The sequence below is a fragment of the Engraulis encrasicolus genome, chromosome 12, assembly GCF_034702125.1.
Source record: "Engraulis encrasicolus isolate BLACKSEA-1 chromosome 12, IST_EnEncr_1.0, whole genome shotgun sequence".
NCBI lineage: Eukaryota > Metazoa > Chordata > Actinopteri > Clupeiformes > Engraulidae > Engraulis > Engraulis encrasicolus.
Window position 1 is genome coordinate 4230040 of NC_085868.1, and position 12500 is coordinate 4242539.

At 43.0% G+C, this 12500-nt stretch overlaps 1 protein-coding gene across 1 annotated transcript in view; it reads right to left on the minus strand.

Annotated features, from left to right (window-relative positions):
* The window catches only part of stab2 (stabilin 2), a 59143-nt gene that overhangs the window by 39987 nt on the left and 6656 nt on the right, over window positions 1-12500 (minus strand). The window contains exons 5-19 of the mRNA XM_063211512.1: window positions 10747-10813; window positions 10497-10592; window positions 10288-10410; window positions 8898-9094; window positions 8478-8605; window positions 6988-7121; window positions 6777-6865; window positions 6288-6428; window positions 5811-5954; window positions 5333-5395; window positions 5050-5166; window positions 4475-4525; window positions 3931-4011; window positions 957-1106; window positions 561-614 (exon numbers count right to left, since the gene is read on the minus strand). Coding sequence (XP_063067582.1) covers window positions 561-614; window positions 957-1106; window positions 3931-4011; window positions 4475-4525; window positions 5050-5166; window positions 5333-5395; window positions 5811-5954; window positions 6288-6428; window positions 6777-6865; window positions 6988-7121; window positions 8478-8605; window positions 8898-9094; window positions 10288-10410; window positions 10497-10592; window positions 10747-10813 — 1635 coding nt within the window. The remainder of the gene's footprint in view (window positions 1-560; window positions 615-956; window positions 1107-3930; window positions 4012-4474; window positions 4526-5049; window positions 5167-5332; window positions 5396-5810; window positions 5955-6287; window positions 6429-6776; window positions 6866-6987; window positions 7122-8477; window positions 8606-8897; window positions 9095-10287; window positions 10411-10496; window positions 10593-10746; window positions 10814-12500) is intronic.

Below are 12500 nucleotides of genomic sequence, written 5' to 3' on the forward strand. Positions count from 1 at the left end.
TAGCTCGTCATAGTTACTGCCTTTCTGATTTGTAAGACAGTACCTTTAGCTCTGGATAGTGGCCAGAGTAGGTATTGCAACTATGCTGAAACTGTTCTGCCTCTTGTTCACGTCCTCTTAGTGATGCAACACCTTTGGCGTTGCTTCTAGTCAGGCCAAGAGCAATGTAAATATCGTTTCTGATCTCCAGAAAAATTGGGAACTTCGTCGGACACCAGTCAACCAGTAGCAATCCTAGGGAGGCTTTAATTTTTATGCTCTTGGTCAGACCATGTCTCGAAGAGATTTGAAAGTCGATGATAATCAGGCAACCAAATTTGATCTTTTCATGAATATTTACTTAATAATAAACAAATATTTACTAGAATGACCAAATTTCAGTATGTTTTGCAGCTAGAACTGTCTATTTCTGGAAATTCAAAAGGGCAGAGAAGATGTATGAAAAGGGCCATTTTCCCAGTCATAATGAATAGTTACAAGCATTTGTGAAAATGTTAACATTTGTGAATGGGCAACATGAATTCTGGAAAGTGTGTGTGTGTGTGTGTGTGTGTGCTTACCAATTGACACTCCCCAAATCGCTCCAGAGCCTCATGACAGGACACACACTGACCCTGAGAGAGAGACAGAGAGAGAGAGAGAGAGAGAGAGAGAGAGAGAGAGAGAGAGAGAGAGAGAGAGAGAGAGAGAGAGAGAGAGAGAGAGAGAGAGAGAGAGAGAGAGAGAGAAAGAGAGAGAGAGAGAGATAGGACAGAGCCAGAGTGCTTTTTATTAATCATAAGCCATTTCCCCACCTCTCACCCCACCTCTGGCGCCTCTACATAACACCATTTGCTTTTTAAAAAAAGTGTCCAGATCTGTCATATAAAAATCTAGTCTATAACAATCAAAGTCAACCAAAATTCTAGACTGCAGTCCGGGGGTTAAGAGATAGAGCGAGTCATGTGAGCTCTCACCGTGCTTGTGATTGATGTGCTATCACACCTCTGATTCAGCACAGGCTCGATGGTGGGCGGGATCAGCACTGTGTCCAGCGAATAGAGTCGTCCGTTCTTGGCCTCCACATCCGCCTCGCGCACACGGCCCCCCTCTACCATAATCATCCCCTACACACAGTACACACGCACACACACCGCACACACACACACGCGCATGCACGCGCGCACACACACAGACACACACACACACACACACAGACACACACACACACACACACTGTCGCGTCAGACCAGGTCTGCGGCTGTTTGTTTTCATTTTTAATACTTAATTCCACTGGTAAGAAACGCACGGGGAAAAAATAGTAAAAAACATGGGGGGAAAAAAGGTGTTAGAGCACAGCAAGCACTAATTGGCTGATTGGTGAGGAACGTGTCTACATAGTAGAAGCGCGAGGCAGCTGATCAGCGTCAGCTGCGCTCGTTTCCAGTAATTTGGTTTGCGCGGCAAACTTGGTGCACAGGTGCGTAATCAACTGGCTAGGTTCAGTCTGAAAAGGCACAGCCTGTGATGCACACGAAGGTTGGTTTGCTTGCTTGCAATACTTGTGAACCACTGTGCAAAACCACGTCTGAAAGCTGAGGGGAAGCCGGTAAGCGCTGTTTATTTCTCTCGGTAGCGGTTGTAGCAAACCACAATGTGGTTCAGTTGTGCTCCAGGTTTGTTTGTGTAAATATGTAGTCTTTCTTTCACTTTTGCAAATCCTTCTCGTTGTAGTTGTAAGGTAAATAGCCCTGGCACAAGTAATGGCTGACCTCTGCGTTTGATGTTCATATTGCAGAAATGGCTCGGCTCCGAGACTTGCGTGCATTTGGCACTTTATAGTGTGGGTTCTTATGGACAAAAATTCAATCTGTTTATTTATGGACAATCTTATTTAGAACTGTCTTAAAATCATTATAACTTGTATTTATAGTCTGGGTTTGTAGAGTAATGGTGTTGCAGAGTCTATTTTTGATAAATTGTTTATTACCTGCTTATTTGCACATTGCTACATTTGCACATGAACATTTTGTATTTATTACCCTTGACTAATTTCTGTTTTCCAAATTTCTGTTCTGTTTGTACGTCTCCCTCTAGGTTTTTTACCTAGGGGAAAGACGGACGAAAAAGCCTTGATTGACCTTGAATTGTTGCCTTGAGCCAAGTCCTTTTCTCTCAACTGGAAAATAATCACTGAACTTTAATAAAAAGAAAAAAAAAGAGAGGAAATCAAAAAGGAAAACCGTTGTCTTGTCAAATCCCTTCGAGTGGAATCCTGCACCTTACACCTCATCAGATGTACTCCTTTTCTAGTTGGGGAAATCAGCACAGTGGTCAACCAAACAAAAAATCCAGAAACAAGCAACCTTAAAAACCAAAACAAAAAACAAAACAAAACCGACAACTTGACACACACACACACACACACACACACACACCCACACAGACACAGACACACACACACACAGACACACACACAGAGACACACATAATTTCCCCTGGGGACAGAGGGAATGTGTGCCCAGCACTTTTCGGGCAACTTTGTCACCAAAATGTACTAAGTGTGTGCCCCCGGAGATTGAGTAGCACCCACGGAAAACCCAAATGATGAATTTAATGATGATGTACTATTTACTATTATTCCACCTATTGAAATACATTTTCAACATGGTCGTCATTGGAGTGGAATGATTTCCATGGTTATGGTACATGTAGAGTAATATTTTTTTAAGTTAAAATGTGATATTTATTTTTACTCATATTTAGTTTATATCTAATAGTAATAAACTGTAGTGCAGGGATTCCCAAACTAGAGTGCGCATGTATACAGTATACATCATTTTATACAGCATTAATGAACATTAAGTATTTTCCTAATTTGAGGGCCTGTCTGGCACACACAGAGAAATGCAGCACATTGTTTGGAGACCAACGCTGATGTGCAACAATCATATAGCAGCTAGGTATTTTTCCTACAATAAAATTGCTATATTCGAATACACTATATTCAGCATATCCGATTTCATGTTACACAGTGACTGTCTCTACAGTATAACCCAGAGTAAACACTGGTTCCTGTGCCAAATTGATTATACAGTACTTACAGTAGTTAGTTATCTGTATACTCATAATGCACACTTTTCCACCAGTGGATCACCTTACTACAAAGTTAGGTAACACTTTACTTGAAGCCCATATCTATAGTGCATTATGAGTGCATATATAATGAATTATAGCGTGCATCATTATTTCTCACCATGCATTATGAAAACACTCATAATGCTTCATGGTACATTACATTGACAGTTATAAATACCTACAAATCTAGCGCATAGGCCTAATGCCTTATTAATTCAAGGGTGTACTGAGTGCGATGAGTCTCAAATTGGGCTTTAGGGCTAAGGCTATGGCACTGGTCAAATTAAAATGTATGCGTAATGTCAACTACTCTTTTTAGGAGGCAAGGGTAGATGTGCTCTAGATGTTTAGAAAAATAAAGTTGGTGCGTGGATCCAAAAAGTATAGTTCAAAGTAGGAGCAGGTTCGCACACTAAGTAAGACACTAAGGTCAAGCACAGGTTTTTTATTTTTTATTTTTCTAGAGCAGAGTAGAGCACAGAGAGCATTGATGATGGCAGCAACCTGAAACGTCTGCTCTACTCTGCTCTGAGAAAAATTAAAAAAACCTCCTTGTGGTTGACCTTAGTGTCTTATTTAGTGTGCAAACCTGCTCCTACTTTTTACACAGTCTTTTAATACACTTCATTACTCAACTTGTTCCACTGGCTATATGATTCATGGCATGAGACCTCGCGCACATAATCATACCATAACATGGCAATGGCAATACCATGGCAATAGCATGGCAAAATTCGGTTGCAACAAGATATCAGTCACAATGTAAATAGTCGCAGAACCGCTATCAACCCTTAACCCAAACCTGTACAGTACCTCGTCTGTTGTGTTCACATTTATCAGCTGGTTGGCCATTGTTGTCATGGCCGACTGGGACACAATGCTGAACACATCCACCTGAAAAGATAGACATTAAATTGCACACTGCCTTACATTACATTTTACATTACCACACTACATAACATTGCACCACACCATACTACATACAGTAACACATTATATTGCATTACATTGCATTGCATTGCATTACACCATACTACACACTACAATACATTACAATATAGAGTATTACCAGTGACGGGCTAAATTGATTTATTAATTACAATCCAGTGACACATATTCCAAATAACTTGATTTGGTTTTAACAGGTGATTGGCTGGTTGAATGTGAAGGTTATTCAGCCAGGTGATTGGCTGGTTGAATGGTCACCTGGTTGATTTGGACAGGTAAAACAAGGTCATTTGGAATGGCACTGGATGTTAATTAATGAATCCATTTTGTCCATCACTGTATATTACACTACAGTATAGTACACTTCACTAGCACAACACATGACTCAACACTGTTACTATAACTGTACCTTCGTATTGACCACATGGTGCCTCATCATCTCCAGTAGCTTGGTAGAGCCCTGCAGAAGAGAAGAGAAGAGCAGACTGGTGTAGTATATTACACTACATTATACTACATAACATTACAGTACATTTCTTCACTTCTGTGATGAATGTATGTGTGACATCCTGAGGTTAATATAATGAATCAATTTTTTTGTTGATACATTAAAGATTCTGTTGAAGTACTGTATAGACCCCGAACCACATCTGCAATTGTGCTCTCATTATGAGTCCGTCAGTAACCAATGTGCATGTGTGCGTGCATGGCTGTGTACCTTTGTAACTGTGTGTGTGCGTGTGTGTGTGTGCGTGTGTAACGGAGGCTAACTAGCAAAGAGTTGGCGTGGAACGTTGGTAAACCTCCCTCCGATAGCTTCATACAGTCTCGTGCCGTTGGGACCGAGAGACTAGTCTCTTGGCCCAGCGGTATCGTACTGTGTCTCCCATTGCCGGACCGTTGTAGTTGACAAGATCGCACGTTCGATCTCCGAGGGGGGTGAACAGGTGCAAGATGACCTCAGTCACACGCGCGTGCATGTACCTCAGGGGAGTTGAAGAACTCCAGATATCCTGCTGGCAGACCGTCCAGAGCTGTGTTGGTGGGCGCGAACACAGTCAAGGGACCTTCGCCTTCCAAGACTGATGCCACACTACTCTTCTACAGAACAGCAACATCAACAATATTACTATTATACTGTAAGTAGTAGTAGTAGTTGTAGTAGTATAGAGATATATACTGATACAGCATCAGTATTCTAGAGATATATACTGATACAGCATATAATCGCTGTGAGTTTCTGCAGTGCTTCGTGCGCTGTGTTCACCTGTAGGAGATCTCGAAACTTGGAAAACTTGCTGTTGTTATTCAAGATCCACATCAGATTTTCCTACAAGGCAGAAAGACAAACGGGGTGTCAGTCCTCATGTAAAAGGCAGAAAGAACTAAACATCTGAACTGGGTAATTAAACATCTGATGACTTAAAGGCTACTTTGACAGCTCTTCCCACAAAAGTCAATGGGATTTTCCCATGGTGTATAAATAAATCATTAAGGGCGTCTAAAGGAAGCATCATGCAACATTTCATGATTTTGTCCGCTCTGTAATGGTAATGCCAAAATCCTGCGTTAACCAACTCCTCTGAATTATACAGTCGACTCACACACGAACACACAAACAGACACAGACATAGACACACACACACAGACACAGACACAGACACACAAACAGACACAGACATAGACACACACACACAGACACAGACACAGACACACACAGACACACCCAGACACACACACAGTACCTCTTTCTTGCTGTTAACAGTGGAGGCGACTGTGTCCATGAGTTTGTTGATGATGTGAATGAAGCCATTGGATGCCTCAAGTCCCGACTCCACCACTGTTCCCTTCTTCCTGCTGCCGAAAAGCCGGTACTTCGTCAGATTGTCCTGCACACACACACACACACACACACACACACACACACACACACACACACACACACACACACACACACACACACACACACAGACACACAGACACACAGACACACACACACACGTAATTATTCACCAGGTTAATACGGACACACACAAATACATCCCCCCCACAAACACACACACACATTCATCACTCTCTCTCTCACACACCCACACACACTCACCCACATACACATAAATATTATTCACCAGGTTAAAAACGACCACACACACACATACACCCCCCCCAAATCAATCAACAACACCCCCCCACCCCCCACCCCCACCCCCCCCCACACACACCTCTGTGACCAGCTCAGCTTGTCGTCCAGTGAGTGTGTAGAAGTTTCCGTCCAGTGTGCCCGCCGCCTTCACTCCGGCCAACAGGTGCAGTTTCACCAAATATAAAGTTGCACTCTGGTCCCCCTCTAGCAAGCCCTTCAACTGTACACATCACACACACACACACACACACACACACACACACACACACACACACACACACACACACACACACACACACACACACACACACACACACACACATGCACGCACACACACATGCACGCACACATGCACGCACACACATGTACGCACACACAAGAAGAAAGAGACAGACACAGAAAAACAGATGTAAGTCTTTGCGATTTGCTATTTGTGTGTGTGTGTGTGTGTGTGTGTGTGTGTGTGTGTGTGTGTGTGTGTGTGTGTGTGTGTGTGTGTGTGTGTGTGTGTGTGTGTGCGCGCGCGTGTGTGCATGTATGTGTTTGCCTGTCTGTCTGTCTGTCTTACTGTTGTTGCCCCTTTGCTGAATCCCTTGTTGGTTGGCACGAAGACTGTGAAAGGACCCCGAGATGTCAGCGGCCATGACACTACCGACTCTAAACACACACACACACACACACACACACACACACACATACACACACACACGTTTATAGCTTAACTTTCCATGTAAAATCAAGGTGAAATGAATCAAAAAGTTATAAACAAATATTCCCACCGAACAGGGAGATGGCACTGGTGAGCTGAGCGGTCCACGTCCCCCCTGGTTGGGAGTTCAGGTCTTTGAGACGATCCAGAATGTTACCATGACAAACTTTACCGTCACCAACATACCCGTCTCGACACGTGCACCTGAAGGATATTATTATCATGACTCTCAAACACACATGTGACATGTCAGGTACAGCTTTAATGATATAAAATAATACAATCAAATCAAATCAACAAAATGTGCTATTTACAAGTAGCATAACAGTACAATCAGAGATTGACCCCGGTAAGCAGGTGCATTATGAAAGTTTGTCCCTGAAATTTCAAAAGTGAGTAGACATGCTTAGGATCCCTTCAAATTTCCCCTTGAATCGGATTGATAGTGGGAATCCCAGTACAACCAGAACCATGACCTGCGCTGGAGTTGGGGTAAGAATTAGTGTTGGTGTTAGGCTTAATGTTAAAGTGTATTGTTTAGGTGTAAATCTAGCCAGGGCGCGCCCTCCTAGTGACTAAACACCTTCAGCGTTGCAACTAGTCAGGTCAAGAGCAATGCAAGTACTTTCTGAGTTCCCGAAAATACGGGAACTCCTTTCACTTTGTCGGGAAGCAAACAACCATAAGCAAACCAAGGGAGATGGGTCAACCATGCCGTTTGGGAAATGATAATTGTTATGCTCTTGGTCAGACCAAGTCTCGAAGAGATTTGAACGTCGATGATAATCAGGCTAGCGTAAATCATCACTAGTTCGCCTTCTAAATGCTTGGTGTACAGTAAAGCATGTGTTGCATATGGTAACTGACCTCGGCCCAATGATGCTTTGAGCGGAGATCATGTATAAGATCAGCTCGCACCCCCTGTGTATAAAGGGATGGTACTGTACCATCCAATCACTGGGCATGACTAATTATGCTGATACACTTGGAAGTGCGCACACTAGAGTTTTGAGAAATGCCCGTAGTCTCAGCAGGGACTAGGGAGAGGAAGGGCCCAGAATTGGATCCTCCTTATAGTGTATCTATTGGGTTGGGGGCCCTTTGACCAGAGATTCTTTAACCCCTTAAGGCGCGGCTTTATACATTTGTTGTTACCAGTGTGGTAATGACCAAGTCGTGGTGCATTACTAAAGGGCCTGTGTTGTGTCATAGTATTGTAGTGCTATGGTAGTTACATTTCAGTGACTATTACAGCGTGCCACTGGAGGTACGGCGTGCATTAAGGGGCTACGTATATAGAGATATGCCAATGTAATAGGTTGCTATGGGCACCTAACATGACCAGGTTCCGGTCTGCCTATAGAGGCGTGTCATAATGCTCCTAGCATTGAATAGAACAGTCCTTAGGTCTGCCTAAAGGGGGGTCCCCCCCCTTTGTAATAATAGAACCCGGAAACAATGGACCAATGGAACCTCTCTCTCTCTACTCTCTCTGCTTTGACTATATCCTGGGCCTGGCTTAAGTTCTCAGCGTCCCTGAGTGTGAGTTTCCATACTTACTGCACCGTGTTGGGTCCGCTCATGGAACACTCTGCGTTTTTGTGGCAGGAGTCAGCTTTGCACTTGTCAACGACCCTACAGCTCACATCATTTGCTCTCACGTAGCCTGGAAGACACTCACAGTGGGACTGGGGCAGACACAGATACACATATGCACCCAAACAGGTATGCATGCACGCACGCACGCACGCACACACACACAGACACACACACACACACACACACAGACACACACAGACACACACACTCACACACACACACACACACACACACACACACACACACACACACACACACACACACACACACACACACACACACACACACAGGATTATGAAGGTGATGCCTACAAATTTCGTTAATTATTTCATAACCTTGACTATAAACACACAAACACACACACACACACTTCACACTTACTCTTCCGGGTCCATCGTAGATGCATGTGGTGGTCTGTGGGGAGCAGCCCCCGAGCTGGCTCTGGCAGGGGTCAATGGGCATGCACACATGGCCGTCTCCTGCGTACCCCGACACACATGTGCACGAGTGCTGGTTGGGGCCCGTGTGGGTGCATTGCGCGTGCGTGTGGCACACCTTCTGCAGACACGGGTTTATGGCTGCAACAGGAGCACACACATGCAAGAACGCAAGCACGCACGCATGCATGCACGCACACACACACACACACACACACACACACAGACAGACACACACTTATACATATACATAGGCCGGTACCTGAGAAGGGGCAGCGCCATAGCGAAACCCCAGCCCCATCGCGGAAATCTCTATAAAGATGTTGAAATACTTATAAACATATTCAAATTGCTACATTGTTGTAATAATAACATTATTATCAGTAGTTTTTGTCAGGTATTATAAGTGTTTTTGCTGATGTTTTGCCGGGGGTGGGGCCATTACGAAAGGGGTGGGAAGTCCAAGGGGCGTCAACCAAGGTGCAACTCATTGTAGGACCACCACTGCACACAGGGGTTCCCAAACTTAACCACGACAAGGTCCCTCGTATACCAGAAGATTCCAAACAATGCCCCCTGACATGGGTGGTGTTTTTCAACTTGCTGTGGTCTCCCTAGCACCCCACCAGACTGAGGCCCCCACTTTGAAAACCAGTGTACTAACACACACACTCTCACACACACTTACATACAGACTATACACTAACACATATATATATACACATACACATATATACACATATATACACAACTTCTGCAGACAAGGGTTTAAAAGTACAACAGGAGCACACAATTACACACACACACATACACACACACACTACACTTACACCTAAACACACGTGTGCATATGTTTACACCCATATACACCAGCGACCAACGCCACCTGAGCGACAGAAATCATTATTTCTCTATGGAGGGTCCGCGACTAAGTGACCAAAGGGAATTCGTCGGGAGAAAAGTGACCTGAGTGACCAGAGTGAATTTCAGCATGTAAAGCATGTAGAGTCACGCTATGGTAATGAGCTATGATGCGGTTTGGCGAAAACCAAGTGGAATTTTCATATGTCTGAATGTCCCCGGCTAAGAAGAGAAGTCCGCTACAACCAGGATTTCATGCTCCCAATTATTTTTTTATTTTTTCCGTGATGTTTCGAAAGGGTTCTACCCGAAACGTCACGGAAAAAAAGTAAAATAAATAACACATTTACATACAAACCTTCTGCAGGCAAGGGCAAGTGGCACACTATACGCACGCACTTATTCACACGCACACGCACACACACACACACACACGCACACACACACACGAACACACACAAACACACACTTACACGTGCAGCGAGTTCCGTCTCCTAGGTAACCAGGCTTACAGAGGCACGTCAGCTGCCTGGTTCCCGCCTTCTCCACACAGCGAGCGTCTGGCCCGCACCTCAGAGTCGCGCAGTCTGGCAGCTCTGTACATATAATAACATTATTATTATTATTATTATAAGAAGAATAATCATTATTATTACACACACACTGGTGAATCGGTCCTTACCCTGGTCACAATATAGTCCATTGTATCCTGAGAAACACGTGCAGGAACCATCTCCCTGTATCCCTGCCCTACACAAACCATGCACACACTGGCACGCTGGTGCACATGCACGCACGCACAAACACACACACACAAACATCACAAGTAGAGAGAAAAGAGTCAAAAAGGTCGGCTTTAAAAACACAGTGGCATTACAGTGGTAACATTGGTCTGTGTGCGCTGTGTGTCTGTGTCTGTGTCTGTGTGTTACCTAAACTGCAGGTGGGTCCATAGAGGTTGGGCGCACAATCCTCACATCCGGTCCCCACAAACCCTGGCTGTGCACACACACACACACACACATGCACACACTCAAACTATTAGTCACCCCGCCCCTAAATCCCATGGACAATGTAAATGTGCATGCAAAAGCAGGTAAAAAACAAACTAAGGTCAATTTGTGAAGGGCAGGTACATGTTGTTGGGCTTGATCTAAATGTGGTTGTTTTATATACGTACTGTATATATAGTATAGATTATTTCATTTACAGTATGTGAGTGATTCTACGATTCGACTGCGCTTTTGGCAAAAGCAAAATGTCAATTATCAGTATTTAAAAAAATAAAATGACCTAGATGTTTCCATAGTGTATACATTTAAGTTTCCAAGCAAACAAATTGCCAAGCTTAATCTTAAGTCATTTGTTAATTATTTTTATGAAAGCGAACATTTGCTTGATTATTTTGTCAACAGTGTTATGGACAAATACTATGTCATTTCAAACATATATAAAAATACTACACAGTTGAAACAACATACGCTTGAAAGTGCTTATGTCCATTAACAAGAATGTTGTCATTAATCTGTGCAACTGATATGGAAAATGTGATTGCTGAGCTTCATAAGTAGGATTTTATGATTCACAGTGATTCATACAGTGATTCATACAGTGATTTTCATTATAAATCCATGTAACATCTGATTTGAATTTAGTCACCCTCCTTACACAAGACTTCTCTTTCCAGAGATAATCCCTAGTATCTGTTCATAGGATTTTTTTTCCAACACATAAGAGATCAATAGTACAAAAACACTTTCAAAACAGTCAACTGTGTTACTTAACTGTGTTACGGTCAACAGTGCAGGAGAACAAGTCAGCACATTTTTAGGATAAAAAACAGAGCAGACAAACCCATCTCCCTAAAATACAAAAACATGGTAAAAACATACTCCTCCTCAACTGCCATAGCTGATTCGTAACACAATTGACGGCGACACAGCTTGACATTTCAGCCATATTCAGAGTGTTGTGCTAACTGAAGACCTCAGAACTTCCACCAAAACGCCTTAATCAATTCATGTCTTTGTACGCTTTATCTGTGTTTTCCTACTCTTGATTTCTAATTCAGGTTCTTATGACTATGTTGAGAACACAGTTGACAGGCAATTTTCCCGGTCTAAGACCATAGAAAATAATGGATCAAATTATGGAAGAGGTGAACTCAAAACTTACCAAACAGTCTTCACATCACCACCCGAAGAGGTAATGACATTTTATGGCATTGGTCAGAGGACTCAGGACAAAACCCTTACTGATTTATGGTGGGAGTTTCAGTGTGTGACATGGTTAACATGTTGACAAGGGACACACACAAAATGGCCAATTGAATGCATACTGGAAAGCACAATAGACTTTTCAACCATTTTGTCATATTGTGATAACTACCGTGCGTCAACATTTGCAATGATCTTGGAAAAAACAAGGTTTTTTACATGCTAATATGAAGACTGAATCTGACATTTGGAAAACGAGGACGGCATGAAAACGTCCAAAACCAGTATTAAATATTCATTCTTGCAGAGGAAAATAATATCTACACTTTCTGTATTATATGAAAGATAAATGTTTTCTATGTGCAAAACACCATTGGCTGCAGTTAATAGTTGGTGGAATTGGCAAATAAAGTCCATGGACCTAAAAGCACACTCGAAACGTTGAATCACTCATATATAGATATTACATG